At 40.1% G+C, this 23,738-nt stretch overlaps 1 protein-coding gene across 7 annotated transcripts in view; it reads left to right on the top strand.

Annotated features, from left to right (window-relative positions):
- The window catches only part of LOC128869556 (ATP-binding cassette sub-family D member 1), a 297,248-nt gene extending 276,186 nt beyond the window's left edge, over positions 1-21,062 (top strand). For 6 of the 7 annotated variants that reach the window (XM_054112128.1, XM_054112130.1, XM_054112127.1 and 3 more), the window contains 6 exons: positions 12,503-12,642; positions 12,702-12,874; positions 13,528-14,402; positions 14,465-14,554; positions 20,645-20,770; positions 20,852-21,062. In XM_054112128.1, the coding sequence (XP_053968103.1) occupies positions 12,503-12,642; positions 12,702-12,874; positions 13,528-14,402; positions 14,465-14,554; positions 20,645-20,770; positions 20,852-20,939 (1,492 nt within the window). In that variant the 3' untranslated portion in view covers positions 20,940-21,062. The remainder of the gene's footprint in view (positions 1-12,502; positions 12,643-12,701; positions 12,875-13,527; positions 14,403-14,464; positions 14,555-20,644; positions 20,771-20,851) is intronic. The other variant, XM_054112131.1, reaches the window with a different exon arrangement.
- The last annotated feature ends 2,676 nt before the right edge of the window (positions 21,063-23,738 follow it).

Genomic DNA, 23,738 nt, shown 5'->3' with positions numbered 1-23,738 from the left:
ATAGATATGTATTTATATAAGTATACTAGCGGGTCCACGTTTTGGCATATATTTCGAGACCCTAGTCATCAATAGGTATGAAAATTACCCCGTATTAAAGCACTTATTAACAGCTTTCATTTGATACCCATATTATACATACACAACCAAAGGTTACCCGGGTCCACGTTTTGACCTATATCGCGAGACCCCAGTCATGGAGCGGCATGAAAAATACTCTGTACTAAAGCATTCACCAACAGCTTCCATTTGATACCCATATTGTACATACACATCCAAAGGTTACCCGGGTCCACGTTTTGACCTATATCTCGAACCCTATCCACCAATAGGTATCCAAACTATACGGAAACCATCTTCAATGCCTACTTAACAATGTGTGTAAGTTTGGTTTAATTCGGTGCAAAGACACGGCCGGTTAGCGAACACACACAAAAAGTTGACTTTATTTTATATATATAATATAAGATCTTTAATACCTTCTTAACAATGTGTGTAAGTTTGGTTTAATTCGGTGCAAAGACACGGCCGGTTAGCGAACACACACAAAAAGTTGACTTTATTTTATATATAATATAAGATAAGTATGGTTTATTTGCATATTAGAAGTGGATACACGAGATGCCAATAATTGAAGCCCTTGGACTGTGAGACGATTATTAGCAACTGTAATAATCTCGGTCAATCACAAAACCAATTTTTAGCTTCAATTTTTCGCACTCAATACCTAATTATCGTGGGCTGGTTTGTTTCCAGCTTCAACTTCCCTTTGGCAGGCCACGTAGTTGCAGGTCATTCCTCCTTCGATGTCCTATGTAACGGTGGATATTGGTTGTGAACAGTTGGTGAACCGGTGAATATGACGTGCAGCTCCAAAGCCGGTGAGTTTGAAGTACAGCTTCACAGATTCACACCCCTCCGTAACGGTGTTCTATGTTCTAATATGTTTTAATTTTTATTTGTTGTTTTTTGTTTTTTTTTTTTTTGTATAAATATTTTATTTTATGCTATTTATTTTTTCAATAATTAATTTTTTAGTTGATAGAATTTTTGGTTTTGTTTCTTGGGGGATCACTGTCACTGTGCTTTTCACGTCACTGCACTGGTTTATGTGACTGCACTGATTCCTGTTATTTCACCGCTTGCTTTTGTTTATATATTTATATACATATGTATACATTTATTAGTTTAATATTGATTTGTTTGTCTGTTTGTCTATTTTTTGTTTTTTTTTTTGCGAGACGAAGTTTTTTTTTGTTTGTCAACGGACCGCCCCGGCAATATTCTTTTTGCACTATATTAGCACTTATGGTTGTTTATTTAATTTAATTATTAATTATTAAATATTTCGCGTGCAGCTTACACAATTTGCCATCTTGTGGCCTTTTGTCACTATCACTTTATTTTTTTTTATTTAACATTTTCACACTAATGTCCCTGCTCGGGCGCCATGAAAATTCTTCATTGCTTTCTGAAGATAAATTAATTTTTAAAACAGTTTATACGGGGGGAAGCGCGAAATTAATTGCCTGTGGACGCGTAGAACAGTATGTGGAGAGTTAGAGAGAGTATGTTTATAGTTAAGTAAATAGAAATAAGAAGAACTGAAAGTATAGCTGTAGAAATAGAGTAAATTATCGAAACAAATAGAAACAGGTAAAGAAGGTAGCGAAAGCGAGAAACAGTAATGTAAAAATAGAAAATAACTTAATATTAAGCTTAAATATAATTTACATTTACATATTTATATATTTTACTAGCGAAAACCCGCCCGTTCATCTGATCGTCTTAAAAAAAATCTAGATTAATTAATTAAATTAAGCTGAAAAATACTGCGTGTATTTTATAAAAATTCTCGCTCATGAATAGTAATGAAAGAAGTTTTAAATAGTAGTAGCAATTAAAAAACGTTTGATGTGATTTACTTTATTACTTTTTTTATTGTAATGCTCTTTAGTATACAATATTCTTCGTTTTCCCATGCGTTGTTGAATTAAATGAACCGATGGCTTACCAACTCTTGAGCATGAAACATAAAGTTGGCCATAAGAAAAACATGGGTATTCTAAATCAATACCACAAATTGATAAAGTTTGGCCTTGTGACTTATTAATATTAGTAATCGCGAATGCAAGGCGAACAGGAAATTGAAGACGTTTGAATTCAAACGGCATATCCGATGGTATCATTGGTATTCGCGGTATTAAAACGTCTTCACCAGAGTATTTTCCATTCAAAATTGTTGCTTCATTGACGTTATTCATCAATCTCTTAACTGTTAATCGAGTGCCATTACATATTCGTGGTTGATTTATGTTTCTCAACATAATAATCGGTGCTCCTATTTTCAAGTTTAGCATGTGTGGCGGTAATCCAGGTAAATCAAAGGAATTCAAAAATTCAGTGGGACAATTTACAATATCATCTTGATTTGTAACAGTGTCAACGGATCGATATGTTTGTTCTGGAATTGGAATGTTAGCCAAAATAGCCGCATTCATTTCATTCACATCTTTATTTTTGCCAGCCATGATGGCTCGTTCACTAAGCCAATCATGATTTTTGTAATTTTGAGGCAAATTTGGGAAAATACTTTGAATTAACTGTTCTTTCGTTTGACTTATTTGACAAAAGTTTGGTTGTAAAGTTATTAAGCCAGTTAAATTATCGATAGGAACTTTGCCATTCCCAATATCCCATAATTGCTGTGAAAATTCAGCGCCTGATGGATCATTTTGCATAAGAACACATACATTTGTAGTTAGTTTGAGTGTTTGAACATGTCTCCACAAATATGATGATTTCAAACATGCAACCAATTCATCTGCTACAGTTGCTCGAGGAATAACAGGCAGTGTTTGTATAAAATCACCTGCCCGCAGCACTAAGGCACGACCAAACATTTCATTTTTACTATGTAAATCTCGTAATGTCCTATCAAGCGCTTCCAGTGACTTTTTATGTGCCATCGTGCACTCATCCCATACAATTACGTGTGCGAAAAAGCAGAGAAGGAGAAGAGAACTGTTCTATTCCCCCCGCTTTAGCCCAGCTATGTCTTCAGATGCAAATGACTTTTTTGCGTGAAGTCTGATATAAAATAAGCTCTATTTACTCTTGTTAAATTTATATAAACTTTTCCAGGGAAGTAAAAAAAAACTGACATATATTTGCTTCAACCGTATATTTGTGAGTACACAGGTAATACGTAAATATATGAATGATATAGGTAATATCTCATATTAGCATAACCTTTCTGCAAAAAATTAAGGAAACGATCACCAATCACGCCGGCAATGATACAATGAATCTTTCACTATAACTGACTTCAGATTAACGTTTATATAATAAGCGTATATGTAACATTTTAAAATTTTTTTATAATTTTTGTTTTAATTTTTAATAATAAGTGGTCTTCCTCTTTCTCTTCCTCTTCCTCCTCCTCTTCCTCTTCCTGTAGCTATTCCTTTTCTTCTTCCCTCTCAAGCTCCATCTCCTTTCTTTATCCCGGAAACGGACAGTAAAAATTACTTCACTTAAAAGCTTTCATCAACAGCTTCCATCTGATACCCATATTGTACAAACACATCCAAGGGTACCTTGGTCCACCTTTTCGGCAATATCTATAGTCCCTGGTCACTCAGAGATCTAAAAAATACTCTGTATTAAAGCACTCATCAGTAGCTTTGATTTGATACCCACAATGTAAAAACACATCCTAGGGTTACCCGGGTCCTCGTTTTGGCCTTCGGCAGCGCTACCTGGTGGCGAGTGGAATCAATAAGCATATTATACTAACCTTCACCGTGGAAAAATATATCCATGTATATACCAAATTTCATAATAATCGGTCCAGACACACACGACCAAAATGTATTCAATTCTAATGAATGCTATGTGCGGTACAAAAAATACGTGCGGCAAATAGCAAAAACACACTCACTTAACAGACGCACCGCACACACACGCGTTATCGGATTTCAACCAAACTTCGCAGAAACCTTTGCCAAAGCAACACCAACAATGTGTGAAACTTTCATTGTTTTCCTTACACGCGTTGCTGAGATTACCCCGGACAAATGCACACTTTTTTTTGGCTTAATTTTTATATAATAGGTCTATTTATAAGTTCGTGCGGTTTTACAACAGATGGCGTAACTTGATTATTATTCCATCGATCCACATTTCCAAACATTCATTGGAGAGCTACTGTCGTAAGGCACAAACGTCAGTATAAGTTTTTTATTTGAAGCGTAAACAACAATATTTTTACCACACTTGAAAATGTCGAATTTCGTGCCAAATAATGTGTTTTTGCGGGGAATTCTTCTTCATTATTTTAATATGAAGAAAAAAGCAGCCGAAAGTCATCGTATCTTGGTGGAAGTTTATGGTGAGCATGCTCTATCTGAGCGAACGTGCCAGAAGTGGTTTGCACGCTTTAAAAGTGGTGATTTTGGCTTGGAAGACGAAGAACGCGAGGGTGCGCCGCCAAAGTTCATGGATACCGAATTGGAGGAATTGCTCGATCAAGATCCGGCTCAAACGCAAGAAGAGGTTGCAAAAACTTTGGGAGTTGATCAATCAACCATTTCCAAACGTTTAAAAGCCATGGGAATGATCCGAAAGGTAGGCCATTGGGTGCCGTATGAATTGAAGCCAAGAGACGTTGAACGCCGTTTTATGGCATGCGAACAACTGCTTCAACGGCACAAAAGAAAGGGTTTTTTGCATCGAATTGTGACTGGCGATGAAAAGTGGGTCCATTACGACAATCCAAAACGTCGGGCAACGTATGGATACCCTGGCCATGCTTCAACATCGACGTCGGCGCAGAATATTCATGGCCTGAAGGTTATGCTGTGTATCTGGTGGGACCAGCTGGGTGTTGTGTATTATGAGCTACTGAAACCGAATGAAACGATTACGGGGGATGTCTACCGACGACAATTGATGCGTTTGAGCCGAGCACTGCGAGAAAAACGGCCGCAATACGCCGATAGACACGACAAAGTTATTTTGCAACATGACAATGCTCGGCCACATGTTGCACAAGTGGTCCAAACATACTTAGAAACGCTCAAATGGGATGTCCTACCCCACCCGCCGTATAGTCCAGACCTTGCGCCATCCGATTACTATCTCTTCCGATCGATGCAACATGGCCTGGCTGACCAGCACTTCCGTAATTACGATGAAGTCAAAAAATGGATCGATTCGTGGATTGCGGCAAAACCGACCGAATTTTTCACAAAGGGAATCCGTGAATTGCCAGAAAGATGGGAAAAAGTAGTAGTAAGCGATGGACAATATTTTGAATATTAAATTTGTAACCATTTTACGTCAATAAAGTTTCAAATTTCGAAAAAAAACCGCACGAACTTATTCATAGTCCTATTATATAGATTTTATTCATTTACATTTCCATATTTTTATATTTTATTTTATTCATTTACATTTCCATATTTATATATTTTATTTTATTCATATACATAATTATCAATTATTAATTTATTATTAATTTTCATTTATTAAATTCAATTTTATTTTATTTTATTATATTTAAGTAATTTGCCAGAATCTGGCTTGACAGGATCACTGCCCCTAAAAGAATTCGCCAAAATCTAACTTGGAAAATAAATAAATGTTGAATAAAACTTGCTAAACATTTACTTTTTTGCTTTACTTTACTTTTACTTTATTGGAAACCGCAAACCTTACAATGAAATGTGGAATATAATTTCTTTCAATTGATAGTTTTCAGTACGTAGGTAGGTTAAATGGTTGAAGTACTATACTGCCGCTAGCCAAGTAGCACTAAAGCGCCGTTTTGAAACTACCAGATCTGTGTATACAACGGTTAATGGGATTTATGTTAGAGCACTGCCCCTGGCTGGAAGAAAGGAGCAACTAGTTACCTCAAGCGTCTGGCTACCAAACCCGGGCATTTACAGAGAAAGTGCTCAATAGTCTTTCTCTGAAAGGCCCCCACAGCATCTGCAATAGGGATTAAATGGTAAACCCAGCTTTTCTGCATGTGTGCCTTTCGTCCAATGACCTGCAAGTACAGCTGCGAGTTTGGAAATAGAATGGCGTGAAGTCCCCAGGACTGTCTGCACCCTGGGTCTAAATACTGGGGCCGTAGCATTTTCGAATAGCGCACGAATAATGAAGCTCCATCTGTGCTTTCCTCAGAAATACGTTGCTCAATTCCCCTTTAACAACAGTCAAGGAGATGCCGGTGACCGGTTGGGAGACCTTTGAGACTAATACAGTCGACCCCTTCTTGGCAAGTTCATCAGCAATGTAATTTCCTCTATGTTCCTATATCCTTGAAGCCAGATCAGAAAAATGTTACTTGCACACCCAAGAGATTGGATCTCCTTGATATCTCTCTCGCTCCCACGTTCCCTAAGCGTGCTTGTAGGATCCCAAAGATCTCTTACCTGAAAAACTCTAGCAGTATTCGGCAGTTTTAAGGAAATAGATAAATTGGCTGATTTAGAGAAACCCCCTGCTTCGACTCTTGATTCCATGTTGGAGCCGGCAGTGAAGATAGAGGGGCTTAACTTCAAAGTTTCACAGCAAGCTTGAAAGTTTCTAATTTAGTAGCATTCATTGAAAACTCTCCTAACCGAACCTTCTCATTAAGTCGGCCGGCGTCTTGCTCCTTCGGACCCTCCAGCCTCCAGTGACTCACCTGTGAATTATATTTCCGCCGTTCATAACTTTTATATATAACCGAAACCTTCAAAAAGTTTAGAAGGGTATAATCATAGGCTAGGAAGCCAGTTTTCATCACCCAAACAGCTGATTTTGCTGATATTACAGACTATATATTATACATATTTGTAAGTATGTCTTCCTTTTACTCCTATTGGAGCATAGAGCGTCTTTCCAGTATCGAGGAACCTACCACCGCGATTTAATACACCGGGGATATAATGTTGAATTTCTGAATGTGATTTACGCATTTCGTATTTCAATCAAGTCATGTGCAACCATATGCCATAATCATGCGAGAACAACTGCTATTTCGAAAAGAGCTAGGTTTACAAATAAATACCCAAAGATCTATTTAGACGGTAGTAAAAATATCAACTTTAGTAGTTAGAATAACAATAACAATTTCGAATAAGAAGTGTGTTTTTAAAGTGCGTTCATGAAAAGGTTCATTTTAACGAGAGTATAATTTTCTTTTTGTAGAAAAAGAACCGTTTTCTAACTCTGACACAGCCTTCGTATATGCTGGTTTTAAATAGCTTCTGTTATAAATGAAACGAAAATAGTAGAGATTTTATGTATCATTGAACAATGAGTTTACAATTTCAGAATGTTTTTATTTTACATTAAAAAATAACAAATAAAACCATTACAAATTCTATTTCATTTTATTTATGGAGTAAAACTATAAAGAAAGTTCAAAGCGACATTTTTTTGAATAGGATCCAGAAATATCCGGAAATTGTGAGTGAGTGAGAATAAGTAGAATGTGGCACAATTTTTGAAACAATTGACGTTGGAGTTGAATAGGAAGTTTACCCATTTTTTTTTTATGTATATATGTATAGTATATACGGTTGTTGATTTTAGAAACTTAATATTTAAATTTTTTATGTCTACTTCCAATATTTCTGTATATATGTAAGTCTTTGATATATATGTGGGAGCTAGTGAATAGCGAAAACGATGTGTTCACTTGTACGGCTCGATCCAAAAAGAACGAGATCGAAGATTATTTCATTTATTAGCTAGCTCAACAGTACAAAGCGAAAGAATGAGAATTTAAAAGCAAATGAAAAGTCACACATGGTTGCATTTATAAAGTATTAAGAATGAATAAAAGTATATGAACAAATTAAAGGATAATTATTAAGAATGTAATAAGCTTAATCTAGTTGTGGTGTCCCCACAGTACTCCCCTCTTAGTTACAGGGTGTGGCAATGAATGCTGGCTTTAACCGGTCAATGGAGATGTTCACCTTGTTGTCGTTGATGCTCACAGTGAAGTATTTAGGATGACGTTCTAACACTTTGTATGGTCCTTTGTAAGGTGGCGTTAATGATGGAAGAACAGAAAGATCTCTAACGAAAACTTGATCGCACGTCGTAAGAATAGTGTGCACAAAGGATTTTTCTTTTGTGTGCCAAGTAGTATCAACTGGGCGAATATTTCTCATGACATGTCGAAGATGTGTATCATTTCCGTTTCGCTGGTAGGTCGGCTGTCATCTATGAAGAACTCCGATGGTAAACGTAAGGTTGTTCCAAAAACTAATTCAGCCGGGGATGCGCGAATGTCAATCTTGAATGAACACCGAAGTCCTTATAAAATAAGTGGTAAAAAACTTGTCCATCGTTCGACGTTATGACATAAGATTGCCGATTTTAGAGTCCGATCCCATCGCACGACCATACCGTTGGTTTGCGGATGATAAGCAGTTGTGCGTAGATGCTTTATGCCAAGACATTGTAAAAGTTGTTGAAATCAGAAACTTTCGAAAAGACGCCCAAGATCTGAAGTTATGTCAATTGGAACGCCAAAGCGCGCTATCCAGCTCTCTATCAAGGCTTTTGCTACAGTCAGGGCCGTGCTTGCTATCGCATCTGGGTATCGAGTGAAGCGATCAATCACGGTGAGGCTGTAGCGCTTACCGTCAGATAACGGAAACGGTCCTACGATGTCAATATGTACATGTGAAAAACGTAGGCTCGGGCATTCACGACGTTTAAACGGTGTCACGCTATGTCGGCCAATTTTGTTACGTTGGCACTGGATACAGTGCTTTGCAAACTGGCGACTATCCCGTTGTATACCAGGCCAAACGAAACGCTCGGTCATCAACTTTGATGTAGTTCGCATGCCTGGATGCGAAATGTTGTGTTTTGCTCGCAGTACTGCCTGCCTAAACTTTTTTGTTACAAAAGGTCGTATGCGGCCAGTTGAGCTGTCACAATAAACTCTCTTCCAGCCTGAAGGTAGAGCATAGCATGTTAGTTTAAGTGAATGATTCACTTTACCATTTAAATAGGATTGGAGTTCCTCATCTTTGGCTTGGTGATCGGCTAGATCATCGTAATTAATCGGCTCCGCTGTTATGGGCTCAATGCGAGATAGGAGGTCTACCGTAATGTTTTGTTGCGAATGTTTGTTTTTGTTGCCGAATGTCCGTTGTATTTTGAGCGATAAAGTCAAATTGACGAGCTTGACGATCGGAGGCTTTTTCCGTGCGCTGCCGAAAAGCATAAATTAGCGGCTTATGGTCGGTGTAAACGTGCCAATCTCGTCCTTTTAGCATAAAACGAAAGTGGCGTATAGCACGGAACATCGCAGTAAGTTCTCTATCGTAAGGGCTATATCGTTATTCAACCTTTGAAAATGATCGTTGAAAGAAACCTAATGGTTGAAGCGTGTTGTTGAGAACCTGGTGTAGAACAGTGCCACTGGCATTGTTCGAAGCATCAACCCATAAGGAATGTGTCGCGTTAGGCATCGGATGAGCAAGTAAGGTGCACTTTGCAAGGCTATCCTTACATGCTTCGAAATGGCGAATGTTTTTATCAGACCAAGCTAATACTGTTTTATCGATGGGTATGTTCCCAGGGACCATCTTTAGCAACGGCGCTTGATGAAGCAGTGGTTGAGACAAGAACGGTCTGTAAAAGTTAACCATAGCGAGCAAACGTTTCAGGTCTTTAGCTAATGTAGGCAGCTTAATTTTTGTAAATGTCTCCACACGGCTTGGGATCGGTGTTATACCATCTCTTTTGATGAAATGACCAAGAAATTCAAGTTCTGTTACGCCAAAAACTGACTTTGCGACGTTTATGGTAATTTTTTGCTCACGCAAGCGTTGAAAAACAAATGCAGATCTTTACGATGATCCTCTTGAGAACATGAAGCTACGCAGATGTCATCCAAATAGATGAAAATGTTATCAATTCCATGCAAAACCTCGTTTAAAACTCTTTGAAACATTTGCGCGGCATTGCGCAACCCAAATGTCATGTGTGTAAATTCGTATAAGCCGAATGGTGTTTTAATGGCAGTCTTACAAACGTTTTCTGGGTGATTGCGGATCTGGTGGAAGGCTCTCAGCAAATCTATTTTCGAAAATATTACTTTACCTGCAAGTATGTGTGTAAAGTCGTGCAGAAAGGGCAATGGGTACCTGTCGGGTACTGTAACTGAATTTAGGGCGCGATAGTCGCTACATGGCCTCCAGGACCCGTCAGCCTTGCGGACCACATGCAGTGGGCTTGCCCAATTACTGCTGGATGGTCTACATATTCCCAGTTTATCAAAAGCTTAAATTCAGCCCGCGCGGCGGCCAGTTTTTCTAGAGAAAGACGTCTCGGTCGGGAAAAAACTGGTTGACCCGTAGTGATCATGCGGTGGAGGACTGTAGACTTTGCAATGGTTTCGACAGGCGGCGGTCGAGTCATATCGGGAAACTCTTTAAGTAAGTCTGAAAAATTTGAGATTGCATTAACGGTTGATACACTAGTCGAGTTGACTTGAGTTGCGTTGACTTGAGCAACTGAACATTTTGTAAGCAGTTTTTCGGTCTAGCAAACATCGTCCATTAAGATCGGGTAGCAGATCGTAATAAGATAAGAAGTCGGCACCGATAATCGCTTGAGTTACATCAGAAATCACAAAACTCCGATGGTGTTGCTCTAACCAATTTCGAACTTTTTGGTATAGTAGACAAGTCTGCACCTGAGTCGATTAAAAAATTTATTTTTGTGGACGTGTCAAATATACGTAGACCAAAGTTCGAAAGCATTTCAGACCGTTTGCCTATCTCTGAAAAGCCAATGCCGGAGCAACCCTATTGTGGAACGTTTGGTGGTGGTGAGCGAGTGAACTTGCATGGTAGCTGACATCTTTTAGGGTGATACCAACACATGCCATCAGAACCGTTGTCTGACTTTCAATGGCGTGCTGATGTTTTAGAACGCCAACGGTAATGGGTTTTGCCGTTATCTTACGCTTTATCGAGGCGCTGTGTTAGTGTAGCTATTTCGGTACTGAGAATTGAATCTGAGTTGTTTTATATGCCACACGCTTCGTTAACCCGTCCATCTCGTAGTTGAATTGACTCAACAATGGAGTCGGAAATCTTTAATTTTTCGGATATCGGTACATTGGTTGCTATAATGACTGCTTGCGCATTTGCAGGCAAGCGGTTAACCCACAAATCGTGCAGAATGCTCGCACTCAAAGCGGAGCCGGCTGCACGCTTCATCTCATTGAAAAGGTCGCTAGGACGGCGATCGCCTAATGACATTTCGCGAAGTACGCGCTGCAACTGGCGTTGCTGACTTTCAGTGAGATACTTCGTCAACTTTGTGCGTATGTACTGATATTTTCCAGTACTTGGTGCGGCATCGATAATAGGGCGTAGTTCCATTAATTTCAGCTGTGGTATGCTAGCAGCGACAATTTTGAACTTTGCTTTATCTGCATTGATGCCTGACGCTTCGAACCAGAAGTCGAGTGAGTAGAAGTACGCTTCAATATTATCTTCCGATAATATTGGGAGCGGGATGCGTGGAATGCATGACGTAGCCGGAATTGATTCTCCTTGTGAAGATCCAGTTGGCGGTGCCAGAGTATCGTCTAAAGACATTTAATCAATAAGAAATGTGTAAATTTACCGTTCGGGGTCACCAAATTGTGGGAGCTGGTGAATAGCGAAAACAATGTGTTCACTTGTACGGCTCGATCCAAAAAGAACGAGACCGAAAATTATTTCGTTTATTAGCTAACTCAACTACAAAGCGAAAGAATGAGAATTTAAAAGCAAATGAAAAGTCACACATGGTTGCATTTATAAAGTATTAAGAATGAATAAAAGTATATGAACAAATTAAAGGATAATTATTAAGAATGTAATAAGCTTAATCTAGTTGAGGTGTCCCCACATATATGTATTGGTAGAATTGAATAAATCAAAGACAATATTTTAATTCAGAAAATTGTATTTTTGTAAATACATATATATTTTTTATTTGTGTTGTAGAAAAAAGGAAAGCTATAAAATTTTCAGAGGGTGATACCTGTTTATTTAGATAGTTTGTTAAACGTTCAAATTAATATAAGCAGGTATGACAGTAAATATGTTAATATGAGAATCAACATTAAAATAAAATATAATTTTTTTCGAAAAGTTAGTTAATATTAATTATTAAAAGTAGTTTAAAAAAAATTGAGCTTTTAGCTACGTGTTAATAGGAAAGGCATTCACCATACCGACATAATTAGCGAAACAAAAGTGTGATCCTTTATCAATGAATAAAAACCGAAATAAAATTGCCCATATTGGCCCAATCTCAAACTTTTTATGTGGCGAAATTCGCAATAAGTATTTTCTTTTCGGGCGAATGGAAAAATTGTCTATTAATTTTTCTCCGGGCAAAATCAATGTAAAATTGAATATAACAGTAAAGTAAAAAAAAACTAAAGTTGCTTATATCTATCTTTTTATGATATTAGATTGACCGAGGACATTGCGGTATTTGCTAGCTCAGTAGCACATTTATACAGCAGTGTTACCAAGCCTTGCTTGGATCTTATGCTTATTGGCTTCGCTTTAATGCGATCTACTCAAAAAATGAAAGCCAACATTTACTCAGGTACCTTCCGTTGAAATTTGAAGATGTCTCATGACTGAAATACTCTTCTATTCTAATAGGTCCAATATTGGCTGTTGCCGTAATATCATTAACAGCACATATAATGCGAGTAGTTTCACCGAAATTCGGTCAGCTTGTGGCAGAAGAAGCTAATCGCTATGGTTATTTACGGCATATACACTCTCGAATTATTACAAATTCTGAAGAAATAGCGTTTTACGGAGGACATAAAGTAAGTTTTATTTATTTTTTGTTTCAGTATTTCATTTATTTATTCCAAGGCTAAACATGTAACAACATTACAATCTATAAGTATATTGTAAAGAAAATAGTTTATCTTCTTTGATTCCAGTGGCTCACACGGGCAAGACTTTTCCGAAAAATTATTTCGAACTCTCTATGCTTCCTGAACTGATTTCTGTGCATGAAGATATTACTCTGCTTTAAGATTTGCTAAAAGTTTTGATTTGCATACTCTTCTACATGCCTTCAAGTGTAGACACAGCGACAATGAGGCTAATGTAAAAAAATAAATTTAATGCTAAATCAGAGCTGATTTACATCCAGTTGCTGCCGAACAATCGGGTGTTTCAGAGCCCGCACGGAAAAGCGATCCTGAAACGGACCGCTTTTTGCCCTCAACTGAATTACTTGAACCTTTAAACGAGGTTTCTATGCAGAATTCTACTCTAATTATAAATGTACTAATTCTATGATCTTCTTGAACTCTTGCTTATACTGGCAGAACTTTTTTCACACATTATAGTATTCAAGGTGTGTTCAAACGTTAATCAGATGCTGCGCAGATTTGATACTGACTACTAAACAAAATAGTACGGGGTTCAAAAGGAAAGTAGTCTAAAACAGGTGTTTTCATATTTTTAGGTAGAATTGCAGCAGTTGCGTCAAGCTTACAATCGACTTGTTAATCAAATGAACAATATATTCACGCAAAAATTATGGTTCGTCATGCTCGAACAATTTTTCATGAAATATGTGTGGTCTGGGACGGGTATGGTTATGGTCTCATTGCCGATTTTAACTTCCGGCGCAACTATGAAAACAATCGTCACTAAAGATCCAGAGATGAAGGAGGTATTAGACTCTACGGTCAGTGAACGGACTCAATATCTAACCACCGCACGAAATTTACTTATTTCTGCTGCTGATGCCATAGAGCGTTTGATGTCATCGTATAAAGAAATTGTAGCATTGGCTGGATATACTTATCGTGTTGCCGGAATGATGGAAGTTTTCGAAGAGACAGCGCAAGGGATTTATCATAAAAACACCGTTGTCGAGTATAAAGAAATGAATGGCATCATTGAGTTCAAAGATGGTAAGCCGATTGCGCGAGGTCGTATCATATACACGGATACCCCAAATGATATGACAATCACAGTGCGAGCAGTACCTGTGATCACTCCGAATTGCGACATCGTCGTACCAAGTCTAACGCTTTGCATTGAACAAGGCATGCATCTGCTAATTACTGGACCCAATGGCTGTGGTAAATCAAGCTTATTCCGGATTCTGAGCGGGTTGTGGCCAATTTATTCTGGTGAATTATACATACCACGTCCGGTTGAGGATAATTTGTGTATGTTTTATATTCCTCAACGCCCATATATGTCGACAGGCAGTCTTTGCGATCAAATTATTTATCCCGATAGTCGTGAAGATATGATACGCAAAGGGGTTACTGAAAATGAGCTTCGAGACATATTGAAAATGGTCTGTTTGGAACAAATAGCGCAGCGGTAAATAAAAAAATACAGTATATTTTTCTTTCTCAAGGGTACTTAACATGGATTATTTTTAGTGATAACTTTCACGTCGTCCGGGATTGGAAAGACATACTGTCCGGTGGTGAAAAACAACGTATGGCAATAGCACGTCTTTTTTATCACAGGTAAAAACAGTCATATACGTACAAAGATACTCGTCGGAATTCAAAGATCTATAAATGTCATACATAAATTTATTAAGCACGTTATGATTGAAAATACATTTAATGTAGTATTTGTTGTATTATTTTGCTGACCTCATATTCAGATTCCGGGGCGAAATTTATAGTCAAAAGTATCGGAAAATCTTTTTTTTTAAATTTGTATATAATTGTCGAATGCATCCGTTTTTAAGTGTGCGTTGTAATTTTGTATTAGGAAGGAAGTGACTTTTCACTTTTCTTCCAAAGTGCTACCAGTATTAGAAAACACTTTCCCTATGAATTTATGATTTATATTCTCAGTACCGTCGATTGGTAGTCTAGGATAAAGCCACACGCTTATAATGGGCGCTGAGTATGATTTGTATTGCTTGAATAAATTTTGGGTTCCTATGATAAGTTCGTCTAAGTATAATACAAAACAAAAGGTGTGTGTGCCACATACAGTTTTTATTTGGTACTAGCAAACCCGGCCCGCTTCGCTGGGCACACTAAAATAGAATAGATATGGTTTAGAACAGAAAAGATATGGTTTTCATATTATTTATTTCTTTATTCTCATACTATTTATTTATTTATTCAATACCACGTTTTGGTCTCTATCTTAAGACCCTAGTCACGGAGCGGCATGAAAAATACTCTGAACTAAAGCATTCACCAACAGCTTCCATTTGATACCCATATTGAACATACACATCCGAAGGTTACCTGAGTCCACGTTTTGACCTATATCTCGAGACCCCTGTCACGGAGCGGCATGAAAAATACTCTGAACTAAAGCATTCACCAACAGCTTCAATTTGATATCCATATTGTACAAACACATTCTAGGCTCCATGTTTTGGTCTCTATCTCGAGACCCTAGTCACGGAGCGGCATGAAAAATACTCTGAACTAAAGCATTCACTAACAGCTTCCATTTGATACCCATATTGTACATACACATCCGAAGGTTACCCGGGTCCACGTTTTGACCTATATCTCGAGACCCTAGTCACGGAGCGGCATGAAAAATACACTGCACTAAAGCATTCACCAACAGCTTCCAATTGATATCCATATTGTACAAACACATTCTAAGGTCCACGTGTTGGTCTCTATCTCGAGGCCCTAGTCACGGAGCGGCATGAAAACTACTCTGTACTAAAGCTTTCACCAACAGCTTCCATTTGATACCCATATTGTACATACACATCCGAAGGTTACCCGGGTCCACGTGTTGGTCTCTATCTCGAGGCCCTAGACACGGAGCGGCATGAAAACTACTCTGTACTAAAGCTTTCACCAACAGCTTCCATTTGATACCCATATTGTACATACACATCCGAAGGTTACCCGGGTCCACGTTTTGACCTATCTCTCGAGACCCTAGTCACGGAGCGGCATGAAAAATACTCTGTACTAAAGCATTCACCAACAGCTTCGAATTGATATCCATATTGTACAAACACATTCTAGGGTCCACGTGTTGGTCTCTATCTCGGGACCCTAGTCACGGAGCGGCATGAAAAATACTCTGAACTAAAGCATTCACCAACAGCTTCCATTTGATACCCATATTGTATATACACATCCGAAGGTTACCCGGGTCCACGTTTTGACCTATATCTCGAGACCCCAGTCACGGAGCGGCATGAGAAATACTCTGTACTAAAGCATTCACCAACAGCTTCCATTTGATACCCATATTGTACATACACATCCGAAGGTTACCCGGGTCCACGTTTTGACCTATATCTCGAGACCCTAGTCACGGAGCGGCATGAAAAATACACTGCACTAAAGCATTCACCAACAGCTTCCAATTGATATCCATATTGTACAAACACATTCTAGGGTCCAAGTGTTGGTCTCTATATCGAGGCCCTAGTCACGGAGCGGCATGAAAAATACTCTGAACTAAAGCATTCACCAACAGCTTCCAATTGATATCCATATTGTACAAACACATTCTAGGGTCCACGTGTTGGTCTCTATCTCGAGGCCCTAGTCACGGAGCGGCATGGAAAATACTCTGAACTAAAGCATTCACCAACAGCTTCAATTTGATATCCATATTGTACAAACACATTCTAGGCTCCACGTTTTGGTCTCTATCTCGAGGCCCTAGTCACGGAGCGGCATGAAAAATACTGTGAACTAAAGCATTCACTAACAGCTTCCATTTGATATCCATATTGTACAAACACATTCTAGGCTCCACGTTTTGGTCTCTATCTCGAGGCCCTAGTCACGGAACGGTATGAAAAATACTCTATACTATAGAAATCATCAACAGCTTCCATTTGCTACCCATATTGTACATATACGTCCGAAGGTTACCCGGGTCCACGTTTTGACCTATATCTCGAGACCCTATATACCAATAGGTATTCAAACTATACGGAAACCATCTTCAATACCTACTTAACAATGTGTGTAAGTTTGGTTTAATTCGGTTTAAAGACACGGCGGGTCCACGTTTTGGCATATATTTCGAGACCCTAGTCATCAATAGGTATGAAAATTACCCCACATTAAAGCACTTATCGACAGCTTTCATTTGATGCCCATATTGCACATCCACAACCAAAGGTTACCCGGGCCCACGTTTTGACCTATATCTCGAGACCCCAGTCACGGAGCGGCATGAGAAATACTCTGTACTAAAGCATTCACCAACAGCTTTCAATTGATATCCATATTGTACAAACACATTCTAGGGTCCACGTGTTGGTCTCTATCTCGGGACCCTAGTCACGGAGCGGCATGAAAAATACTCTGAACTAAAGCATTCACCAACAGCTTCCATTTGATACCCATATTGTATATACACATCCGAAGGTTACCCGGGTCCACGTTTTGACCTATATCTCGAGACCCCAGTCACGGAGCGGCATGAGAAATACTCTGTACTAAAGCATTCACCAACAGCTTCCATTTGATATCCATATTGTACAAACACATTCTAGGGTCCACGTGTTGGTCTCTATCTCGGGATCCTAGTCACGGAGCGGCATGAAAAATACTCTGAACTAAAGCATTCACCAACAGCTTCCATTTGATACCCATATTGTATATACACATCCGAAGGTTACCCGGGTCCACGTTTTGACCTATATCTCGAGACCCCAGTCACGGAGCGGCATGAGAAATACTCTGTACTAAAGCATTCACCAACAGCTTCCAATTGATATCCATATTGTACAAACACATTCTAGGGTCCACGTGTTGGTCTCTATCTCGGGACCCTAGTCACGGAGCCGCATGAAAAATACTCTGTACTAAAGCATTCACCAACAGCTTCAATTTGATATTCATATTGTACAAACACATTCTAGGGTCCACGTTTTGGTCTCTATCTCGAGACCCTAGTCACGGAGCGGCATGAAAAATACTCTGAACTAAAGCATTCACCAACAGCTTTCATTTGATACCCATATTGTATATACACATCCGAAGGTTACCCGGGTCCACGTTTTGACCATTTTCCCGGCAATTATTCGAATTTTTCTCACCTTTTAAACCTTCCCTAGACCTCCACGAATAATTCAAGACCAAGATAAGATAAATCCGTTCAGCCATTCTCGAGTTATAAGCGAACATAGGGACAGATTTTCACATTTATATATATAGATTTTATTTCTAAACCGGGCTCTGCAATAGATAACAAATATAAAAAAGTTATAATATCGTTGCTTCAAATTAATGATTAGCAGTGTAGTGAAAGATCAGATGTGCGCGTAGGCGAACGCGCATTCTGCAAGGTGCTCACAGCTGCTGCGGCTCGCTTCATTTCAGCTGGAAGTTTTAAGGACATTCGTCCTCATTTCCCAGCCAAAGCAGCCAGCTTAGCACACGAGCGTGACCACCTACGCCAGGCCGATCCCGGGGATCCCCGCATAAGGGATCTCAATTTGGAGATCCGGCAACTGGTAAATCAACATAAGCGGACCAAATAGGTTGAGCACCTGAAGACCTGTAACCTCACCTCTGGGGTGAGTAAGCTCTGGTCCACCGTTAGGTCCCTGCCGAACCAGACGAAGCACAACGACAAGGTGGCTATTACCTTCAACGGTTGCCGGCTTTTCATACTGCATCCTCCGGTCGACAGAACCAAACGTCGTGCTACCAGAAGGCTGCACAAATTGACGAACGACAGTGCGCCACTTACTTTCTCCGGTGATGAGGTTCAGGGAGCCATCAACAAATCGAAATCATCAAAAGCCATTGGCCCTGACGGATTAAACGCTCTGATGCTGAAGCATCTGGGACCTCTGGGAGTAGGATTCCTCACAAGGGTCTTCAATCTGTTCCTGGCCACTCTCAACCAAAATCGCCCTTGCGAGAGGACTGTCCTAGTAGCGTTGGACCTGAAGAACTCTTTCGATACAGTCAGCCATTCCACGCTACTAGATGATATTTATCAGTCGACACTCCCGCCAGGGCTGAAGAGGTGGTCCGCAAACTACCTGACCGGTCGTCACTCGTCAGTGCTTTTCGAGATCAAACATCAAAGCAGAGGAAGATAAACCAAAGTGTACCGCAGGGTGGTTTCCGTTCTCCCTTGCTGTTCAACTTCCACATCTCGAAGCTCTCCCAACCACCAGCGTGAGTTTCCCTGATCTCATACGCTGACGACTGCACGATCATGGCATCGGGCAATGACATGGATGGCCTGTGTTCCAAAGTGAACAACTACCTCACCGACCTTTCTCGCTTTTTCACTGCGAGGAATCTCCAACTTTCCCCCACTAAGTCCACGGCGACCGTCTTTACCACCTGGACAAAAGAGGTCAAGCTGCCCCTTAAGGTAAAAGTCGACGACACACCAATTCCGACGGACCACAATAATCCCAAAATGTTGGGTGTAACCTTTGACAGTTTGCTCTCCTTCTCTGCGCACACAACCGCAATTGCCACTAAAGTCCAAAATCGCAACAAGGTCCTCAAATCGCTGGCCGGCAGCACTTGAGGCAAACACAAAGAACTGTTGCTATCGACATTTTAAGGCAATTGGTCGGCCGGTTCTGAACTATGCTGCACCTGTCTGGTCGCCTGGAACTAGTGACACGCAGTGGATAAAGCTACAGACATGTCAAAATACTGCCATTCGGACAGCGACCGGTTGCCTCCTCATGTCTCCCATTCAACACCTGCATAACGAGGCACAAATGCTCCCAGTAGTGGAGCACTACAAACTGTTCAGCAAACAGTTCCTGCTGGGATGTTACCGCAGATTTTACCCCTGCAGACACCTGCTTGAGCCTGAGCCGCGTCCCAGGCACGTCAGGAGACACCTTTTAGACTACGCTGACGAAATCCAGGACAAAACTGACCGCAACCTACTGGACCGGACAGTATTTAGACAGTCAACAAACGACATCCACCGGGAGACCGTCACCACCTTCATGAACTCCAGTCCTGTGAATGCCGTAATCGGACTCCAACCACCACCTATTGCAGACGAAGAGCTCCAGCTTCCCCGTGAGACTCGTGTAACACTGGCACAACTACGTTCTGGATACTGTAGCAGGTTAAACTCCTACATATCCAGAATCGACCTCGGAATGACACATGTCCTTCATGTGAAGGTACCTCGCACGACACTAACCACCTCTTCACATGCCCCCTAAGACTGACTCATCTTACACCTCTCTTCCTCTGGACCCAACCTGTCGAAACAGCATGTTTCCTGGGTCTACCCCTAGATGAGCTAGACGAAGATGACCGGTGATATGCCTACACTGACAGGGCTACCAATACTGTTAAAACAAGAACAATCAAAATGCTTCAGTATTAGTTTTGCCTATAATAAAGGATAGTAAATCACAGCGATTCCATTTTAATTATTCCAGTATTAAGGGACTCCCATAAATTTTTGAGTTACATTCAAATACGTAAAGGGAAATAAACCTGGTGAAATATACCGCTCTATCGTAGCGCTAGTATACATCTGACGATTTATAAACTGGTGTAATACACGAGAACGTATGCATGCGCTTCGCGTCGGATGAGACACATTGTAAAAAATAATAAAAAAATTTGGCCATTTATAGCTATATCATTTTTTAGGCCAAGATATGCTTTACTTGATGAATGCACGAGCGCTGTTTCTATTGATGTAGAAAGTTCAATATATGAAATCGCAAAGAGTATGGATATAACATTATTAACAATTACGCATCGACCAACATTATGGTAATTTTATTTCAAATATATGTAGGATTAAATATTAACAAAAATATAAAATTCTTGTGTAACTTTGCTAACTTTTTATAGGAAGTTCCATACGCACATTCTGGAGTTCGATGGCCAAGGCGGTTGGAGTTTTCGACAAATGGAATCAAATGAGCAACAAAAATCTTAGTTCCTAGAATTTTAAAAACATTTTTATGAATATTACGTAGTACTTTTGGCTTAAAACAAGCATTTTAATTGTAGTTACCTTATCTGTTTCCTTAATAAATCTTTTTTAAATTTTTTCTTTCAATTGGAATAACCTATGAAATAATGCAAAAGAGTCCTCATGGCTGGCTAATTAATGATTATTTCCGGTTTTTTGATATCACTAGTTTACTAACAAGTAATGGCTAAAGAGGACTTATCAAGTTGAAGTCATGGTTTATTGGACTAGTTATTTTGCTTGGAAATTTTCAAATAAAATTACATGGCAGTTAAGCATTCCGAACGGATACTATTATATTATTTTTATATTTATTTGGCTTTGTAATGCAAATAAATTTAACCTTATACAACGTAACACATTTTGCGCGAACCAAATTGTATATTTCATTCGCAACACAATTAATATTACGGTCAGGTAATTACAACTTACACAACAAAATGGTGCTTAAAGCCATAAACTGTGTGGTGTGAATGAACTGTCCAAATACCGTGAGACTTCTTCAAATCATTCACACTGTCACCATTCGTAACATAAGGGTAATACAGAGTGTTTTACAAGATTATGTACAGTTCTCCAATTCGAACATGTCCCACCCTCCGTCAGGAATTTGATTGATGTTGTTGTTGTAGCAGTTTACTAAACTCTGCCAGTGCGGTGTACTCACCGACCGTCAGCGTCTAACTCATCTAACGGTATGTCCAGTGCTGTTTCGACAATTTGGGTCCAGAGAGAATATCACCTTTTCAATTCCGGCGGGGCGGTCGACTGTAGAATATCATCCAGTAGCGTGGCTGACTGTATCGAAAGCCTTCTTCAAGTTCAGCGCTACTAGGACAGTACTCTCGTAGGGGCGGACTTTCTGGGTGTTTGTGGCGGTGAGTGCTATGGTGGTACTGTGTACTTTGCGGAATTCGTTCTGATGTGTGGCTGGAGTCAGATGTTTCGAGTAGAGTGGGAGTAGGACGGCAGGTTTCAGTAGTGGGACCCCTCCCTTTCCACTTCAGAGGAATTACGAAAGGGTCATGGACACGTTGAATACATTTGCAAGATATCCTACTCACAATGGACCCAGATTTTTCAGCATCAGCATGTTAGTCCACTAGGGCCGTGGCTTTAGAGGCTCTTCCCTTTCTTTGAACTTCATCGCTGGAGAAAGTAAGTGGCGCACAGTTGCTCGACAGTTTGTGCAGCCGTCTGGTCGCACGACGCTTGGACCTATTGAAAATTCTCGCGGATCTTCTTGGGTCTGGCGAAACGGTTGCACTTTGCACTTTTTTTAAATGGGATTGCCACCTTGTCGTTGTGCTTCGTCGGACTAGATAGGGACCTTGCGGTGGACCGACGAAGTGTGGTTGCAGGTCTTCAAGTGCTTCTCCTGTTTGTTTCGCTTTTGCTGGATGACCGGCTGCCGGATCTTCAAATCGAGATCCTTTATTCGGGGACCACCGGAATCAGCCTGGCGTACGCGGTCACACTCGTTTGCTAAAAGTACTTCTTCGGCTTGGAAAGTGGGACGTATGCCCTTATCCTTCCAGCTGAAATAAAGCGAGTCGTAACAACAGTGATCACCTTGCGGGATGCTCTTTTGCTTAGCGTGCGCGCACATCGCTACTATGTGAATTCCTAGAAACCGGCCCAATTTTCATGTATGTTAACATAGGTTCAGCAGATCTGAAACTTAAACAGCAGTAAATCTGCTGAATCTATATTAACGTTAATAAAAATTGGGCCGGTTTCTAGAGATTCACAGAGGAAACCTTCGCTGCTCTGCCCATCCCCACCAATGTGGGCCAACGCTAACGAGCATTCTACTGCGACCATTCAGCTTCAGTAGATTTGCTGAACCTATCAGCTAGCAGGAAGATAAAAGCGGAGTGGAACGATACAAGCGTTACCAAATATGCACGCAGAGGTACTCCGCAAGGTGGGGTACTATCGCAAATGAACTGCTCAAGAAATTTGACGGGGGGCACCAAAATTAGTGCCATATGGAGATTACATAGCTATATTAGTTACCGGAAAGTACCTGGACACCATCCATCATGTGATGAACAATACTCTTAAAACTGTACACCAATGGACATCTCGCGCAGGGTTAGGGATAAACGCGAAAAAACGGACATGATACTTTTTATCAGGAAGTATAAGGTACCGGCGCGGAACCTCTGGAAGCTAGACAACCACGAACTACTTCTCAAAATCATGCGAGGTACCTCGGAGTAATTCTAAACAGTAAATTGCTGTGGAAGCACAATGTTGAGGATAGGGTGAAAAATGTCAGTAACGCGTTGTACCCATGTGGGAGCTACTTGGGGTCGTTACTTGGGGTCTGTCACCGTCACTGCTGCATTGGTGCTACACGACAGTAGTTAGACCGATATAGCTGTATAGGGCCTTAGTATAGTGGACTGCGCCATAAAAACTGACATACTTAATGCCCCTGGAAAGGATTCAGCGGCTCGCTGCTCTGTGCATAACAGAAGCAATGAAAACAGCATGCCACCTATTGACATTATAGCGGAAAATCTGGCAGCGAAATCCGCGAGGAGGTTAGTGGCTGCTGGAGTATTCACCTGTAGAACCTTCGGACATAGCTAAAGAGGAAAGAAGACTTGGGGTTGCACAGACAACTTGACTCCGTACTTTAATTGGGAGAGAAGGTTTCGTACTACTATTGAAGAGGAGGGATGGCACAAAGACATGAAGCCTAGCCATGGGACTTTTCACATCTGCACAGACGGATCCAAAGCATTAAACGGA

The sequence above is a fragment of the Anastrepha ludens genome, chromosome X (assembly GCF_028408465.1).
Source record: "Anastrepha ludens isolate Willacy chromosome X, idAnaLude1.1, whole genome shotgun sequence".
NCBI classification, from domain to species: Eukaryota; Metazoa; Arthropoda; class Insecta; order Diptera; family Tephritidae; genus Anastrepha; species Anastrepha ludens.
Note: the sequence above shows the minus strand (reverse complement) of the source record. Positions and strands in the feature narration are given on the sequence as shown.